General features: G+C 55.8%; 1 protein-coding gene and 1 long non-coding RNA gene across 7 annotated transcripts in view; one reads left to right on the top strand and one right to left on the bottom strand.

Moving 5' to 3' along the window:
• SCUBE3 (signal peptide, CUB domain and EGF like domain containing 3) overlaps nucleotides 1-15,762 on the top strand; it is a 40,794-nt gene that overhangs the window by 16,088 nt on the left and 8,944 nt on the right. For 4 of the 6 annotated variants that reach the window (XR_013776872.1, XM_079327226.1, XM_079327227.1 and 1 more), the window contains 8 exons: nucleotides 3,557-3,679; nucleotides 4,614-4,739; nucleotides 7,344-7,478; nucleotides 8,414-8,539; nucleotides 9,462-9,578; nucleotides 12,573-12,620; nucleotides 15,089-15,262; nucleotides 15,372-15,488. Coding sequence is in view for 5 of the 6 variants with exons in the window: in XM_079327226.1 (XP_079183352.1) it covers nucleotides 3,557-3,679; nucleotides 4,614-4,739; nucleotides 7,344-7,478; nucleotides 8,414-8,539; nucleotides 9,462-9,578; nucleotides 12,573-12,620; nucleotides 15,089-15,262; nucleotides 15,372-15,488 (966 nt within the window). In the remaining variant the exon portion in view is untranslated. The remainder of the gene's footprint in view (nucleotides 1-3,556; nucleotides 3,680-4,613; nucleotides 4,740-7,343; nucleotides 7,479-8,413; nucleotides 8,540-9,461; nucleotides 9,579-12,572; nucleotides 12,621-15,088; nucleotides 15,263-15,371; nucleotides 15,489-15,762) is intronic. The other 2 variants (XM_079327228.1, XM_079327229.1) reach the window with 2 other exon arrangements.
• On the bottom strand, nucleotides 2,833-5,403 carry LOC306812546. The gene is made up of 3 exons (XR_013776873.1): nucleotides 5,241-5,403; nucleotides 5,106-5,152; nucleotides 2,833-3,187 (listed from the first exon to the last, which is right to left on the bottom strand). It is a non-coding gene; the product is annotated as an uncharacterized lncRNA (long non-coding RNA).

The raw sequence follows: 15,762 nt of genomic DNA, 5'->3' as shown, positions 1-15,762 counted from the left end.
GTTGCTGTATTTGCTGTATCCCCCTGCTCACTGTCGGGTGTACAGAGGTGGTGGCCGTGTCCCCCTGGGCTCTGTCACCACCCCCGGTCCGAGCCCTCGGAGGAGGTCCCGGGGAGGTGGCGGCGGTGGCGGTCCCCTGGCTTTTGGCACGCTCGAAATGGCAGTGGCGTTGAAACCGTCTGCCTCCGCTGCCTTTGAAATGGAGAATAAAGCTGCAGCTGGAGCGGAACGGGGCCCAACAGCCAGCGCTGGAAAATCCCACCCACAACGGAATAAAAAACACGGCCCGAGGCGCGGGGCGAGCGCCGCAACCTCCTGCCCTGCCCGCAGCCCCCGGGCACGGCCGTGCCAGGGATGCTCTGCCCTCCGGGGAGCCCTGACCGGCCCCAGGGCGGCGGGACAGGGGATGGGGCTGGGCAGGGAGCGGGGACACCCCGGGTGAGACCTGCGGTGCCCAGAGAGACTCAACATCTTCATCAAAACGAAATTTTTAGCGCCGGGGATTTGAGGCACGATGCGCCCGTGTGCGCTGCCCGGTTTGGGCTCATTTCAGGCAGTTTAAGGTGGGAAATTGTGAGTTTTGATTGTTGGTGGAAGGAAGAAGCTGTAGGGGTTTGCAGGGGGACTGGCAAACCCTGCAAAAAGCCCACCTGGATTTGGGACCTTGAATGGAGCAGGTGGAGTAGAGGGACAAGCAGGGCACACCCCAGCAAGGAGCTACTGAGTGCAAATAGAGACAGGAAAACCAGTAAGGATTTATTTAAAAAAAAAAAAAAAATCTTTACTTGTCTTGAAGATGAACCCTCTCATATGGTGTCAGCAGCTCAGAGCACCTGCAGTGAGACCAGAGGCAGTTTTTTGGATGGAGAAAGTTCTCCTGCAGGAAAAACGGGCTGCCCTGAGAGAAAACCTCCCCTTTCATGGGAAAATGCTGCTTGTGCTGACAAAAATGCTAAAAATTGAGTTCTTCAGAGGATTTTACTTTAATTCGTTACATCCTTTCTGGAGGATACTGAGGAGCCAAAATTTCAGCATTCTAAAATTGGGATCTTTGCCAGTCTCAGGACGGCTCCTGGGATGCCCAGGAGGGTATTTATTCACTCTTCCCACAAACACACCTTGTTGGTTTTTTTTTTGTTTTCTTTTGGTTTTTTTTACTCCTGTAACCTTTCAGAATGACTCTAGCTTTGGAAAAATTACAGAGTGGAAAACTGATGTTTTCTTTTGTACTTTTGCTGCTGTGTAATCTTTCCAAAGTTAGAGAACTTTTGAAGTTATGGAATGGGAAAAAAAGGAAAAAGAAAAAAAAAGATGCTACACGTGTGTGAGTGGGAAAGAGCCAGAGGTGCACTCAGTGCCTCATGCATGTTGTTCGTGGTCTTTGAGAGTTTGAGAGTGCAGAAGGAAAAAGAAATAGGAAATAAAATTCCCCCAAAAGTGAGATTCCTGGCAAAAGGCTGGGAAAGTTTCAAAGATGTGATTTATGCCTGGTGGATGCTTCATGTTCTGAGTGTTTTTAAGGGGAGGAGATGGGGTTTGAGGGATGGTCTGTACAGTTTGGGTGCTGGTTCCCACCCGTGTGTCAGTGGGTGTCCAGGGTGCCAGAGCTGACAATTGTCACCTTGACTCGAGGCATCACACTGTGATTTATAACTTTGAGGGAACAGCTGAAGGGGAGCTCGCAGCCATGCAGGGCCAGGACCAGGATCTGCAGATTCAGTAGTCCTTTGGGCCAGCATCAGCTTTGAATTCCCATGCACTCTTGGCATCTCCCCACATCCCCCTGCTCCACTGCCACAACCTCCCACCACCCTCTGGGAGCCCAGTGAGGGATGCAGGAGCCTGAGGAGAAATCACTGAGATACTAAACAGCCACACCCAGCTCCCCAAAGGGACAAGAGCCCCCACGGGTGGCAGGGTGACCAGTGCCATGGCTGCTGTAGGTGCCAGCCGGGAGCAGAGCCCTGTCCCCGTGCAATCGTCCTCACCGCGGTGGGTCAGCCTCCAGCCGGTGATTAATGGCCCAAGGGAGGCCGTGGTGGCCGCGGGCCATGGCTAATGTCAAATAACAAATATGAATGCGGGCTGTAAATATTTATACAATGCGCAGGCACGTGCCGCCTCCCTGGTGCAGAGACAAAGCTCTGCTCCTCCCGGCCGGGTGACTCACATCGCACATCTCATCTCCGGGCAGAGGGCTCGGGGTGGCCGGGACACGGCTCGGGGTGGCCGGGGAAGGCTCGGGGTGGCCGGGAGATGGCTCGGGGTGGCCGGGACACGGCTCGGGGTGGCCGGGACGGGGCTCGGGGTGGCCGGGGAAGGCTCGGGGTGGCCGAGACACGGCTCGGGGTGGCCGGGACACGGCTCGGGGTGGCCGGGACAGGCTCGGGGTGGCCGGGACACGGCTCGGGCTGTCCCCGCGGCCGTGGCCCCTGTCCCGCAGCGCTCCCTGCCCGCCCGCTGCTTGCAGGGATGTTTGGAGTCCCTGCGGAGCTCCTGGAGCACTTCTGTTCTTGGAAGAACTGTTAAAAAGCAGTGTTTTAAAGTCAGCTGGGAGCTTTGAAGCCTCATGATCCTCCTGAAGGGATACAGGGAAGCTGGAGGGACTCTCAGGTCCCCTTTCCCCAGTGAGGAGTTTTCTATCCCGGTGAGGCAATTCCCTGCAGGAGCAGCGCTGGTGCTCCCCACGTGGAGCTGGAGCCTGGGCTGCGCTGGGAGCCCTGCCCACACCTGAGGGGCTGCGGGTGATGCTCAGCCCCGCCTGCCCCTCAGCAGCCTGATCCCCTGGCAGTCACAGAGGGGATGTTCCCCCTTCAGGGCACCACATGAGAGCTAGCTGAGCAGCCTTTCGCTCATGAACCTCCACTCCATGTGCTCGAGGCTTCTCCATTTCCCAAATACCGTTCAAACCTTCACTCCCACAGCCTCCTGTCACAGCAAACCCTCGGGCATTGCTGCTTGAGGCCATTGCCAGCACGTGGAGCTCTGGATGTGATATCCTGGGTACCACAGCACTGCAACCCAGAGAAGGGGGTTGAGAGGCAAAGGGGGATGGGGACAATGCAAATTTTGTCTGTGTCTCCAAGGAAGCCTTGATGTTTTTCCCAGTTCTGCCTCCTGCTTCTCACTTCTGGCTCCCAGGTTTATTTAGTGTGGTCCCTGCTAATTCGTGCACATTCCTTGGCACCTAAGAATAGAAAGCAATGATGATTATTTGGGTGCCTGGTCAGCTCAGGAAACAGCTAATTGGAGCCAGAGACTTTCACCTCTGCCTGGGCTGGCTCCAGCCTGGGCTAGGAGTGCCAGAGCAGCATTTCCTATCATCACATAAAAGGGAGTCTCAGGTGTCCAAGAGGGGACACAGGTTGTGCTGTTTGGGAGTGGACCCACTGCCACCCATGATTCACCATGTCCAGAGCCCATCACCAGCTGTGTCAGGGCTGGTTGAGGAGCCAGAAGCTGCTGGGATCCATCCCCTGGGGTGGTGGCACCCATGGGGACAGGGGGTAGAGATCCCAGGCTCTCCCCTTTGCTCCCCTGTCCTGTCCTCTTGCAGATGTTGACGAGTGTGTGGAGGGCACTGACAACTGCCACATCGATGCCATCTGCCAGAACACCCCCAAGTCCTACAAGTGCATCTGCAAGTCCGGCTACACCGGGGATGGGAAGCACTGCAAAGGTAGGGACACACTGCTGGCAGAGCCAGAGCCCTGCTGATGAGTGACAGCCCCTGCAGCTCAGAGGCCAGTGATGGCTCATCAGCACTGGCCCATGCAAAAAGGCCACTTGTTCACCCCAGCCCATTGTAAACCTTTTATTCCCCTTTTCTGCCCCAAACTCCTGGCCTACAGACAGTGCTTGGGGTCAGAGAGGACTCTGATTGTCCTTGCTGGTGATGGAGGCAGCCGTGGTCCTGGCATGGTTGGGGCTGCCCATGAAGGGTCACTTGGGATTTGTTTTAAACAAAGCTGGGTTATTTTCCTGCAGGATATCTGACCCTGAGGCTACAGAACTATATTAGCAGCTAAAACATCAGAAACTTAAAATTAAGATATAGAAATAGACACACAGAGGATGTGAATATCAATGCGGATGTAGATATAGGTGTAAATGTTGGTATTGATACAGGTATAGGCATTTATCTATCTATAGATACAACTGAGTGGGGAATGGAAAGAAAATTAGCTTCTTGGAGCAGCAGCAGGAAAGCAGGATTGGGGCAGGGGAAAAATTCCCAGCTCGAAGCAGGTTCAGGGTCAGGATGGGCCGAGTACAAATAGCAGAGGGATTAAAGTGCTCCAGGCACTGCAGGGCTTTGCCATGGAGACAGGCTGCTCTGCCAGCACCCTGGGAAATCCCAAGAGGTTCCCAGCACTCTGCACTAAGTTAAAGCTGTAAGACACTGAGCTAGCTGGGGGTCCAACATCTAGTCTGGGGAGAATGGGGATGATTTTGTACAGTCTGGAGGGATACTGCAGGTGATAATGGAGCTGAGGACCTGCAGGAACAGGCAGAGAGAGCAGAGCACCCCAGGACACATCACCAGCTGGGTGGCAAGGATGCTGGAGATGGGAGCAGCAGCCCTGCAGCTCTCCTGCCCTTCTTCTCCCTAGATGTTGACGAGTGTGAGCGGGAAGACAACGCGGGCTGCGTGCACGAGTGCGTGAACATCCCCGGCAACTACCGCTGCACCTGCTACGACGGCTTCCGCCTGGCGCACGACGGCCACAACTGCTTAGGTGAGGGATGGTGGCGTCTTGCAGCTCCTCAGCTGCTCCAGCACCTGCTGGAGACCAAGACCAAGCACCCCCAGAGCTGCTGTAGAGCCCTAGAACTGTGGTGGCACTCTCGGGGCAATAAGGCGTGTCCTGGGCTGCAATAGTTCGCTGGGAACAGGATTGCTCCATGTTACACGGGGGTGATGCCAGAGGAGGATGCTCCATGCTGGGTGAGAAACTCACTCTGGGTTCAGCTGGGAGCAAAACTGGGAGAGTTGGGTTTGGAGTTGCTGGGGGTGAGGCACAGGCTCCCCACAGCCCCATCCTGCTGCGGAAAGCGGCCGGGCCAGCAGCTCTGTGCCGCTGCCGAGGGCCGGACCAGCTCACCCGGGCCCTGCCGCTCGCTCCGCTCGTGCTTGAGGTCAGCCCTGCACCTGCCAAAATAGATGAGTTAATAGCAAATATGGTGGGGATGGGAACCAGCGAAGGGACTGGATAAATAATCCCCGGGCCAAGACAAACCCGGCATCTGCCTACGGAGCGCCGTGCATCCTCCCTGCCACTTCCCACCGCCCCAGAGCCCATCCGGCCGCGGCGGAGCCAAGGCTCCCGTCGGAGCCCCGGGGCTCCCGGAGCTGCCCGCGCCCGCAGCCGCTTCCTCCCGCAGCATCCGCGCTGCGAGCTGCGGGGCACGGGGCGCCCGCCTCCCCTCTGCCTGCAGCTCATGCTATTTTCTAATTAGTGTCTGCAGAGGGGTCATTAATGAGCTCATCACTGGGAGGAGGAGGAGGGGGGAAGGGATTATGGACACATACGCTTTGCATTAAGCGCCATCACCGGGATCTTTGCAGCCTCCTCGGGGAGGGGGGAGATTTACACAGCTGGGAGGAGGCGCGGGCGGGCGGCTCTGCCTTCCTCTCCCGGGGGAGGATGAGCCCGAGAAGAAGAAAGGAAAGCTGGACGTCATGTGTTTATAGAGATGGGTGGGAGGGGATGGAGATGGCTGGGGAGCAGCCGGGCAGGCAGGGATCTGGGGGGAGCATGCTGACTCCCACCTTGAGCCCTTCCTTACCTCATCCTGACGTGCTTTTCCCGACCTGCCTGCATCCCCTTTTAGTCAGAAAAAAGAGAAGCAGAGTAAAGCAGTGTGTGCCCAGGCTTTGCCAGTGCCATGGGCAGCAGCTGAACTGGACAGGAGTCAGGCTATGTGCCCACCAGAGACCACCAGCCCCTCCATTGCCCACCCTGGATGACCTTTTGAACCAGGACAGGAATTCGAGCCCCATCCTGACACAGGCCCTGCTGGCTTCTGCCCATCTCTGTTGTGTTTAATAAAACAGGTATTAGAGTGGTGGAGTCTCGTTTCAGCCATTGGGTTTGAACGGCTGCCTCCTCATTTTTTACTAGAGCTGGAAGGAGAAGTTGCAAGACATTAAGCCCTTGTTCTAAGCAGGGGGATTTGAGGAGAGTTATTGGCATCTGCAGGACATAGCTTGGCTGGGATGAGCATTGGAGGAAGCCGTGAGCTTCCTGCCATCACAGAGGACATCCCTTAGTGCCTGGCTGCAGCCCAGGTGTCAGCCCTCACTGCCCTCTGGTGAGAGGGAGTTTTCAACACCTCCTTTCCAAGTTTGTGGGGTACTCCTGGGCTCTGCTGCCTGGCCACTTCCAGCTAGACCTGCTTTGATATTTCTGAGCATCCCCTTGGTGCTTGCCAGGGGCTGGGGCACAGTGCAAGTCACCCCCACTCAGGCATCCCTCTTGCCCCAAAGGGAGGGGTTTGGCTGCATGCAGTGCAGTTTGGGGAGGGGGCCTGGCAGCCCCTGGCGCGTGCCGTCACTGAGCTGCTATTGCAGCATTTCCTCTGGGCCGTGCTGGGCTCAGCTTTCCCCTCAGCCACAGCTCTGCAACGCTCGAGTTCACAGGACGTTTTCTTTGGCATGGGGCCCCTCGCTTCCCGGCCCGGCACCACGGGCAGAGGGGGCAAGGGGCGGCCACGGAGCAGATCTGTCCCTGCCGAGCCCGGTTGCTCTGGCACCTCGGGGCACTGGTGAGTTCACTGTCCCCAGAAGGCCTCCAGAGAGAGCAATGGGCAGTTACTCCTCATTAAATGCAGTTTTGCAGGGCTGGGGTGAGGGCATTGCTGCTGCCACGGGGCCACATCTCAGCTCCTTGCAGCCTTGGCTTGTTAAACCAAAACAGGTGTGAGGGCAGCCGAGCAGCAGGGCAGGGGATGCGAGTCTCCTTACAAGTAATTATCCCTGCTCTGGGCTAAGGTTTCCCAGCTCCTCCTAATGAAGTGCAGGCATCCCCAGCTGGCAGCAGGCTCTAAGGGGCTGGGAGCAGGGGCTGACTGCAGCCAGCATCCTGGATGAGCATCCTGGGACAAGGAAAACCCCTTTCTCTGTGGTTTGGTGTTCCCTTCTGTAAAATGAGGCCATCAGTGAGGGAAGCTGTATGATCCCTGCACCCACTCCTGCTGTGCTTTGCCTTCATCCCTGCACCGTCAAGCTGGGGGATCACAGATGTAAGGCAGGTTAAGATGTAAGGTGAGATGCAGGTGACTCCCCATCACCTTGGTGTGCCAAGGAGACATGCTCACCCTCTGCCACCTTCCCTCTGCAGACCTGGACGAGTGCTCAGAGGGCAATGGTGGCTGCCAGCAGACCTGTGTCAACATGATGGGCAGCTACGAGTGCTTCTGCAGGGAGGGCTTCTTCCTCAGTGACAACCAGCACACCTGCATCCAGCGCCCTGAAGGTCAGTGCTCAGCAGTTCCACGCCCTGGGGCACCCTCCATCCCTCTGTTTGTCAGGCAGGTCTGTCCTCTGTCACCTCTGGCCACTCCTGCCTGGTTTAGGTGCTGCTGCTGCGTTTTTGGTGTGGCAGATTTTAAAGAGAATCTGTGGCAGGCATGTTGGGAGAGGTGATAAATGTCCTGCAGATAACACTCACAGGCACAGCAATACTGAGCAGGGGGCATTAATCCTATGACCAGAGCAATTTTTTGATAAAGGGAAGGACCTGGAGGTCCTCAAACATATTCCCCTGCCAGGTCTTGCACAGCACTGAGCCTTTCTCGGTATCAACTCTAAATTGTTGCCGTCTGGAGCAACCTCTTAGCCAAAATAGGAGGAAATGAGGGATTTTTGCGTCTCTGCTGATTTTTATCTCTGCTGCTTGGCAAAGCCAGCTGAGTGTTTTTGCTTTCCTCCTTTCCCCCTTCCCAGCTGTGTTGGTCACTCCAGCTCCCCAGGAATCTCACTCTGCCCAGGACAGCTGAGCAGCTGCAGTGGCATCTCCTGTGTCCCCATCCCTTGTGTGTCCAAGAGGGATGAGCTGGCTGCTCCTTCCTCCTGGTGCCACAGTGGGTGCTCCCTGCTGGGGACAGGGATGCAGGGGCTGGGTCTGGAGCTCAATGGGCTTTAAAGCCACTGAGAAATGTGGGAGCATCCACAGGGTCTCATCCAAGGTGGGAGGTTCAAAGGTTGAAGGTTCCCAGGTGGTTTTGTCCACCTTCCCAAGCAGCTCTATGCCAGGAGCTGGCCAGGGTTATCCTGTCCCCACAAGGTCCTCACTGATGAGGTTTCCCCTCTTTGCCATCATCATCCCATCCCAGCTCAGACATCCTTCTGCCACTGCTGACCAGTACCAGCGGCTTCTGGAGCATTTCTTTGCTTCCTTTTCTCTTTTAGAAGGCATGAACTGCATGAACAAGAACCATGGCTGTGCCCACATCTGCCGGGAGACCCCCAAAGGGGGCATTGCCTGCGAGTGCCGCCCCGGCTTCGAGCTCACCAAGAACCAGCGCGACTGCAAACGTAAGGAGCACTCCAGGGCTGGGGCACAGAGACCCTCTAACCCTGTCCCCATGTCACCCCCTGCCCCTGCAGCAAGGCCCTGACCCCCTGGTAGCTGTTGGTTCATTGAGGCTGAAGCTCAGCATGCTCAGCTCTGCCTCTGTTGCCCTTACAGACAATGCTGCTGGCAGCCCCCTTCACTATGGGGTGTTGTGTCCTTACATGACCAGGCTGAAATGGCAGCTCAAGGGGGTCCCAGAGGCTCAGCATCCCCTGTTCTTGTCCCAGTGTTTCACTTTCCAAAGGGGAGGTGAGCAAGGAGAGTGTAATTGGCATGTGAGGAGTGCAGGAATCCTCTCCCTGGGGGTTGTGGTGCTCTCAGCGTGTCTGATCTCCTGCCAGCATCCCACTGGCAGTGCCAGGGTTATTAAATAGATATGTATGTGTTTATGCAATTATTTTTATTTTGTTTCTCATTTGCTGTGTGCAGCAAATGTGTAGAATTGCTGATGAAATGAAAGTTTAATCCTAAACTAAATGAACAGCACACCTTGCCCCCAGGGGAGGGCTGGCAGGGATTCCCAAAAACTCCCGTGTCATTTCAGAGCTCAGGAAACTTTCAGCTTTCCCCTGCAGCACTGGATTCAGGCTCAGGGTCACCCAGCCCACCAGTCCCCTTTGCTTGGATTCCAATGGTGGCATTTACCAGACATGCAGAGGGAAGACATAAGAAACCACATATCAGCCTGCATCTGCTAAGATCCCACAGGGAAAGTGAAGGCCTTTAGGAATTATCTGTGGGGGAAGGAGGGAGGGAAGGAGGGGAGGAAGCCTCTGAGGGTATGAACAGGGTGTTTCCAAGCCAGCTTTATGTGCTGCAGTGGCTGCTAGGCAGGGAAGGAGGAGCTGGGGCTGTGGTGACACTGCTGCTTTGCTCCCACAGTAACCTGTAACTATGGGAATGGGGGCTGCCAGCACACCTGTGATGACACCGACCAGGGCCCCAAGTGTGGCTGCCACGTCAAATTCCTGCTGCACTCAGATGGTGTCACCTGCATAGGTAGGTCAGGCCATGGCCCACACCTGGGTTAGGGGGTGGGATGGCTCATCTTCCTCCCTGGGTGACTTGTCCTTGGCCTGGTGAAGGGTTTTTCCCAGGTTTGGGCATGTGGTGATTTCCTTTTGCTGAGACTGGTGAGGCTCAGTGTGTGTGTGAGGGATGCTGTGGTACCTGGGGGTGCAGGGATGTGTCTGCACAGCCACAGGGAGCAAAAATGATCTTGCTGTGCTTGAGGGGACACCTGGGGACAGGTTGCTGTGCTGGGGTGTGGGCAGGGGTCCCTGCCTGCTCCTGTGCTGCTGAAGATGTCTCCATGCTGGGAATTGTTACTGTTGCTGTCACTGGCAGTTTTTGGGGAGGGATATGGAGGGGGCAGGTTTGCTCATGGCAATCTATCTCAGCTTGGTATTGTGGGGCCTCAGCTCAGGAATATTGTCTTGCAAAAAAAAAAAAAAAAACAAACCAAAACCCCAACAACCTGACAACTCAACCACCCCCAGAATTGTCCTTTTCCTGTGTGTGTTTTCAAATTGTAAAACATCAAGCAGAGATAGAAGTTTTACTGGTTTCATATGCTTGTGCTGTTTAACAGCTGCTTTGATTTAAAAAATGTTATATTTGGGGAGTGATTAAGTCCACAATTGCTTGAGACATTTGAGTTCTTATTGCAAAATGAAAAAAGAAAAAGGAACTGAAAGCAAGAGAGGTTTTGGCTCCCCTTGTCCCTGCTGTGCCTGAACAGAAAACCCTCCCGTGCTTTCCACAGACGGCTCCGTCCTCAGGGCAGAGGATCCCCCCTGAGCCCCTGGCTGCTCCCTGCCAGCTTGAGGGGTGTTAGGGGCTGAGCCCCCAGCAAAGCCCTCCTGCCTGCCAGCTCACTGCTGCCTTAATGTCACTGCTGTCCCCCAGCCTGCTCCCGGGATGGATCCCAATCCCTCCTGGCTGCTGGCAGCCCCTGCTCCCCGCCGTCCTGGTGTTTGTTCCTGCAGCCTTTGCGTCCTGTCCCACCTCTGAGAGCTCTTCCTGGGTGGGGAGCTCAGGGTCCCTGGTGTGTGAGCTGGTGGGTTCCTCCTGGATGGAGGGCCCTGTGTGCAGTGTCTGACTCGAGCAGGTTTGGGATTGAGGATGCCCCTGAACTGTTGGGTGTGGGGGGTGAGAGAGCAGCTCTCCCAAAGCATCTCGTGGTTTGGGGGATGCTTCAGAGCAGTCTGTTTGCTGGGGAGGTGGTCTCTGCACTCAGACACTGGGTACCAGAGGTGTGAGGGTGGGATCTGGTGGTTTCCAAAATTGCTCATCCTTTTATCCTTGGCCAAAGTCTCCTTCTTTGTCCCCACACCCTGCTGGGGAGGCATCTCCCACCAGGGCCAGCACATCCCTGTGAGCTCTCCCCTTGCCCACATTTCCAGGGGAAATCAAACACTGCACTAGAGGATTTTAGGAGCATCACCAGCCCAAAGCCCACCACCACACCACAACCTGTCTCACCCCTTTGGACTCTGCAATCCCCTCTCACAGAATGGGGTCTGCCCAGCTCCTGTTTCCCTGGGGGATTCCCTATCCCCATCCCCACCATGGGAGCACCAAGGGGTTGTGCTGCAGCCACTGGGAGCCAGCAGCTTCCCCACGGGGACGCCAGGGCAGATTTACAGCCGAGGTACCTGCTCAGATATTTATAACCACTCTTTCTTGTTTTATGGCTGGGGCACAGCAAAACATCCCTCCCCCATCCACACTGCCCCCTTCACCGCCCCTTCCCCATTTCCTCCAAAATATTTCATCATTTCAAGGGGAATAAAGTTTCCAGTGAGGGGAAACGCAAAGTCGTTCCCCGGGCCATGGGCTTTGAAATTGTACGCGGTGCTTTTGATGGGCTGCCGGGACAGGCCCCTGCTCCAGGTTCCCTTCAGATCACACCACGAGGCAGGAAGCACCATCAGCCCCTCTGAGTGACAGTTTCATTAGGCCACGGCCGGTGTTTTTCATTTTTCCGCTTTTTATTGCTGCTTTTAAAAATGCAGATAATGAGGAACATGCCTCTAAGCACAGGGGCCATCACTAATGGCTCCCAACATGTCTGCAGGCACGAGGGGGAGGGGGAGACAGGAGGGGAGGCCGATGACCTTGTATATTTATATTTATGCTCCAAAAGCAGCCTTAAAAAAAAAAAAAATTAAAAAGGATAAAAAAAGGCACATAAAACAGCCCTCCAGCAGCCACGGGTGCAGTGCCCATGGGGAAATGCAAAAATGGCTGTCACAGCTGATGCAGATTTTGGCTTTCCAGGAAGATTTACCAGCCAGGGCATCATTGCAGCTCCCCCCTATCTATATTTATTTGGGGTGCAGCAGGGCTATTGCTGGCGAGCACTGCTGGAGCAGGAGGGGGTGGACAGGGAAGAAATACGATTAGATGGAGAAGGAAACTAAACCCAGCTCAAGTTTTATGGCTGATTTCCTGACCCACACCTAGGCACCACTGATGCTCCCCAGCTTTGTGGGGTTGGAGTGGTGTTGGGAGCTCAGGGGTGCACTGACCCCTGGGTGAGGCTGAGCAGCCCCAGCATACCAGGATTTGGGCTCTCTGCTGGCTTGGCTGCTAAATCCAAGTGCCACAGGAGGGATGTGGTTGCCTTCCCAAAGCCCATGGCTGTGCAGTGTCCCCATGGCTCCGCTCAGGGGTCACTACCTGCCCTGGCACGTGCTGGGTTTGCTCCCAAGGAGGGCAGGACCTGGTTCCCCAGACTAACAGGCTGCACTAACGCTGCTCACAACGCGCTTCTGCCGCTCGCATGGGGCTCCAACCAGCCCAGCACAGCTGGAGGGGGTTTGCAGAGGCTGAGGGACATGGAATGCCTGGGAGGTGGGAGAGAAAAAGCCCAAAGGGACAGTTTCCACCAGGCTGGAAAGGCAGCAGAGTCGAACCATTGATGTGTGACACCAACCAAGTTCCCTGCTGGACACTGTTTCTAAATCACTTTTTTATAATGTTAAACAGGGGAGAGACACTTCCAGCAACACGTTATCCTTGAGACGTTTTCTAATGGTAAATATTTTTGTTCTCTCTATCTCTACGAAGGGGTCTAACCTTAGATGGTGTCTCCTCTGGGGGCTCGGGGGCTGAGCTGCTGTGCTAACTGCATGTCTCACTAACCCTGCCCCTGCTGCTTCCAAACCCTGCCAGGCCAGCCTGGGGCTGGGCTGGGGACAGGGCAGGGAACGCTGCCCCTGCTGTGCTTGCATGAGACGGGGCTCTCACGCTGCTTTGGTGGATCCAGCAGTGACAATCTGCTCTGCAGTGGCTGTGGCAGTGGTTACCCCACACCCAGGAGCAGCTCACAGTGGGCTGCCAGCAGCTGCCTGGTGGGGAGGGGGATGCTTGTGCCCATCTCTGCACTGTGCACTCCCAGTTACCCCTTCCTAGAGCCCACCTGCTCGAGGATGATCCCTCTGGGACCTTCAGGGTGTCCCAGGGTTTGGTCTCCCCATGCACAGTGGCTCCCAGCCCAGAGCTGCAGCAATGTCACAGCTCCAATGGCCCTTTACAGGGCTGGGCACCTCCCCAGGGATTTCTTTGCATCCCCGTGGGGTCTCCAAGCCCTTCATGAAGGTAAGGTGATAACTCTGCTCTGCCATCAAGGAAACTGAGGCAGAAGGTGCAGCAGCTTGTTTGTGGTGGGGAGTCTTGTTCCTGGATGTGATGGGGACAGGCAAACTCCTGGCACATCCAGGAGCTGTGGGAGCTCAGCTCCAAGCACAGAGAGCACAGACTGCAGCTTCTGGGGGGCTCTGCAGAGCCTTTCACACATGGGTGGGAGAAGGGGGAGACCCCAGATCTGTGCCATCACAGCCCAGCCAGCCCAGCTGTAATCCCTCTGATTACCACAGAATTAATCCCCTCTGGCTGGTGGGATCACATCCTGCTGAGATTGTCACTTCTCAGAAGGTGGAGGTGAGGCCACAGTGCCTGCACTGAGGGTGCTGAGCAGGGTGAGGAGTGCACAGCAGGCAGGCAGTGAGACCAGAGCTGGGATGGAGGGGGGTGGAAAAGAGTCTGGGTGTGTGTGTGTGTGTGTGTGTGTGTGAGAGAGAAGCTTTGTCCTCTCCCTGCCTGAGCATGGAGGCCTCACCAAAGCCCTGTGTGGCTGGTGAGTCACTCCCAGCAGCCCTGGGCTGCCAGCTCCGCCGAACAATTGCTGCTCCCCGGGGCCATTCCAGAGCCCAGCCCTGCTCCTCCAACCTCCACTGCCTCACAGGTACCCCAGCAGCTCCCTGGGCTTTCTGCAAACCCAGGACAGGCTGCCCCACTTCACAGAGGGGTTTGCAGGGGTGCTCTGGCTGTGCTGGGGTGCTGGGTGGGCTGGCTTGAATCTCAGGTGGAATTCCCAAAGGTGCAAAGGGGCCAGGAGGGGTGCAGCAGTGCTGGAGGAGGCTGTGAGCACGGTGACAATATGGCCAGGGCACCACATTGTCTGGAGAGCTCCATCCTCCCCTCTGCTGCGGCTCTCCAGCTCCATCCCACAGGCAGCAGCACCTGAACCAAGCCAATGTCTCACCTCAATGCTGACCCTGTTCAATCAATGCTCCCCAGGCTGCTTCTGCAGCAGCTGCTGGAGCCAATGCTGGCATTAAACAAATGATTCCCTGAGCTTTCAGAAAGTTTCCCTTCCCCTGTCACCCTCCTGTGTCCCTGTCCCATCCCTGGCACGGCTGGGCTGTGTGAAGTGCAGGGACCTGGCTGCAGGAACAATATCTGCACAAATCCTTCCCCTGCCGTTAGGTTTTGTAATTGTGCTGGCGATTAATTTCATAAAATGGTCCCTTTTGTTCTCTTATTATGGGACATCATAAAAATAGCAGTGGCAAGATGAGCACAGAGTGATCCCAGCTCCCGAGCCCCGCGGCAAATGGTTGGATGGTTCAGTCATTCCTGCCCCATGCAGCGCTTGCAAAGAGCAGGACAACCTGGGATTTGCTCTTTCCAAGGAATTTCTTCAAGGCATTTTCATCTTGGGTTCCTTGAAGCCCAAATGCCTCATTTATCCAAGCAACCAGCCTTCTGAAAGGAATATTTTATTATCCTTTGTGAACAACTTAATGCACTTCAAACCATTGTTCTGGTGGTTAGGGTTGAAATTGTGGATTGATCTCACAGGGAAGCTGTCAAGCTGAAAATGCTTCATTTAAATTAGTGTCCCTTCTAGTCCTACCAGCAACAGCTGACTTTGATAATACTGAAATAATTAGCTTTTTTTTTTTTCAATTGGATTTTTTTTTTCCACTGATGCTGCTTGCCTCTGAGTGTGTGTTTCAATTACATGATGTGTCTCCCAAATTAGCCTGAGACACTGGACCAGCCACTGTGCCTGAGCAGTGGGTGACAGTCAGGGACCGATGGCACAGGCTCAGCAGCTTGGTGGCAGCGAGGGGAACAGAAGCTCCCTGCCACCCCACGGGGGGACTGGGGCTGTGCCCCCACATCCTTGGGAGCTGCAGCCTGGACACTGCTGGCAGGACCTGGTCTGGCTGCTTTTGCACGAGTGGGAAGTGGAACTCCTCCTCCTTGGAGCTGCCTCCATGAGGCCGTTTGTGGGGGCACAGCCCCCATGTGTTCGCTATTTCACGGCTCTGTGGCCTCTCTGCTGTTGTGTCGGAGCCAAGAGCGGTTTCCACGGGCTCTGCAGGGAGGTCTGTACCCACTGCTGCTCCCAGGCTGTGCCATGGGGGGACATCTGCATGGAGATGTCTCAGACCTTTGAGCACCTCACCCCAGCCTTTCTGTCCCCTTTCCATGCAGAGACGTGTGCTGTGAACAACGGGGGTTGTGACAGCAAGTGTCACGACGCGGCCACCGGCGTCCACTGCAGCTGCCCCATGGGCTTCATGCTCCAGCCTGACAGGAAGACATGCAAAGGTAGGTGGGTGTGAGGGGGGCTGGGGTGCTCACTGCTCACCCCTGGGTGTCCTCAGTGCCCTTAGGAAAGGCTCAGGTTTAGCTCAGCTCGACATTGCCCCCAGTGCTCAGTGGCTTGGTGTTTGCATCCATGTAGTGGGGACAGGAATCACCCCCCTGCACAGGGACTGGGATGTCTTGCTGCAGGCACTCTGCTTGGCCCCATGCCCCTGGGGAAGAGGAAAAGGGGATTGGATCAAGCTGGAGGCAGTGGCATAGCCCTTGTGGGGCTGGA

Source organism: Erithacus rubecula (genome assembly GCF_903797595.1).
Source record: "Erithacus rubecula genome assembly, chromosome: 26".
Lineage (NCBI taxonomy): Eukaryota > Metazoa > Chordata > Aves > Passeriformes > Muscicapidae > Erithacus > Erithacus rubecula.
This window is presented reverse-complemented; position numbering and strand designations above follow the sequence as displayed.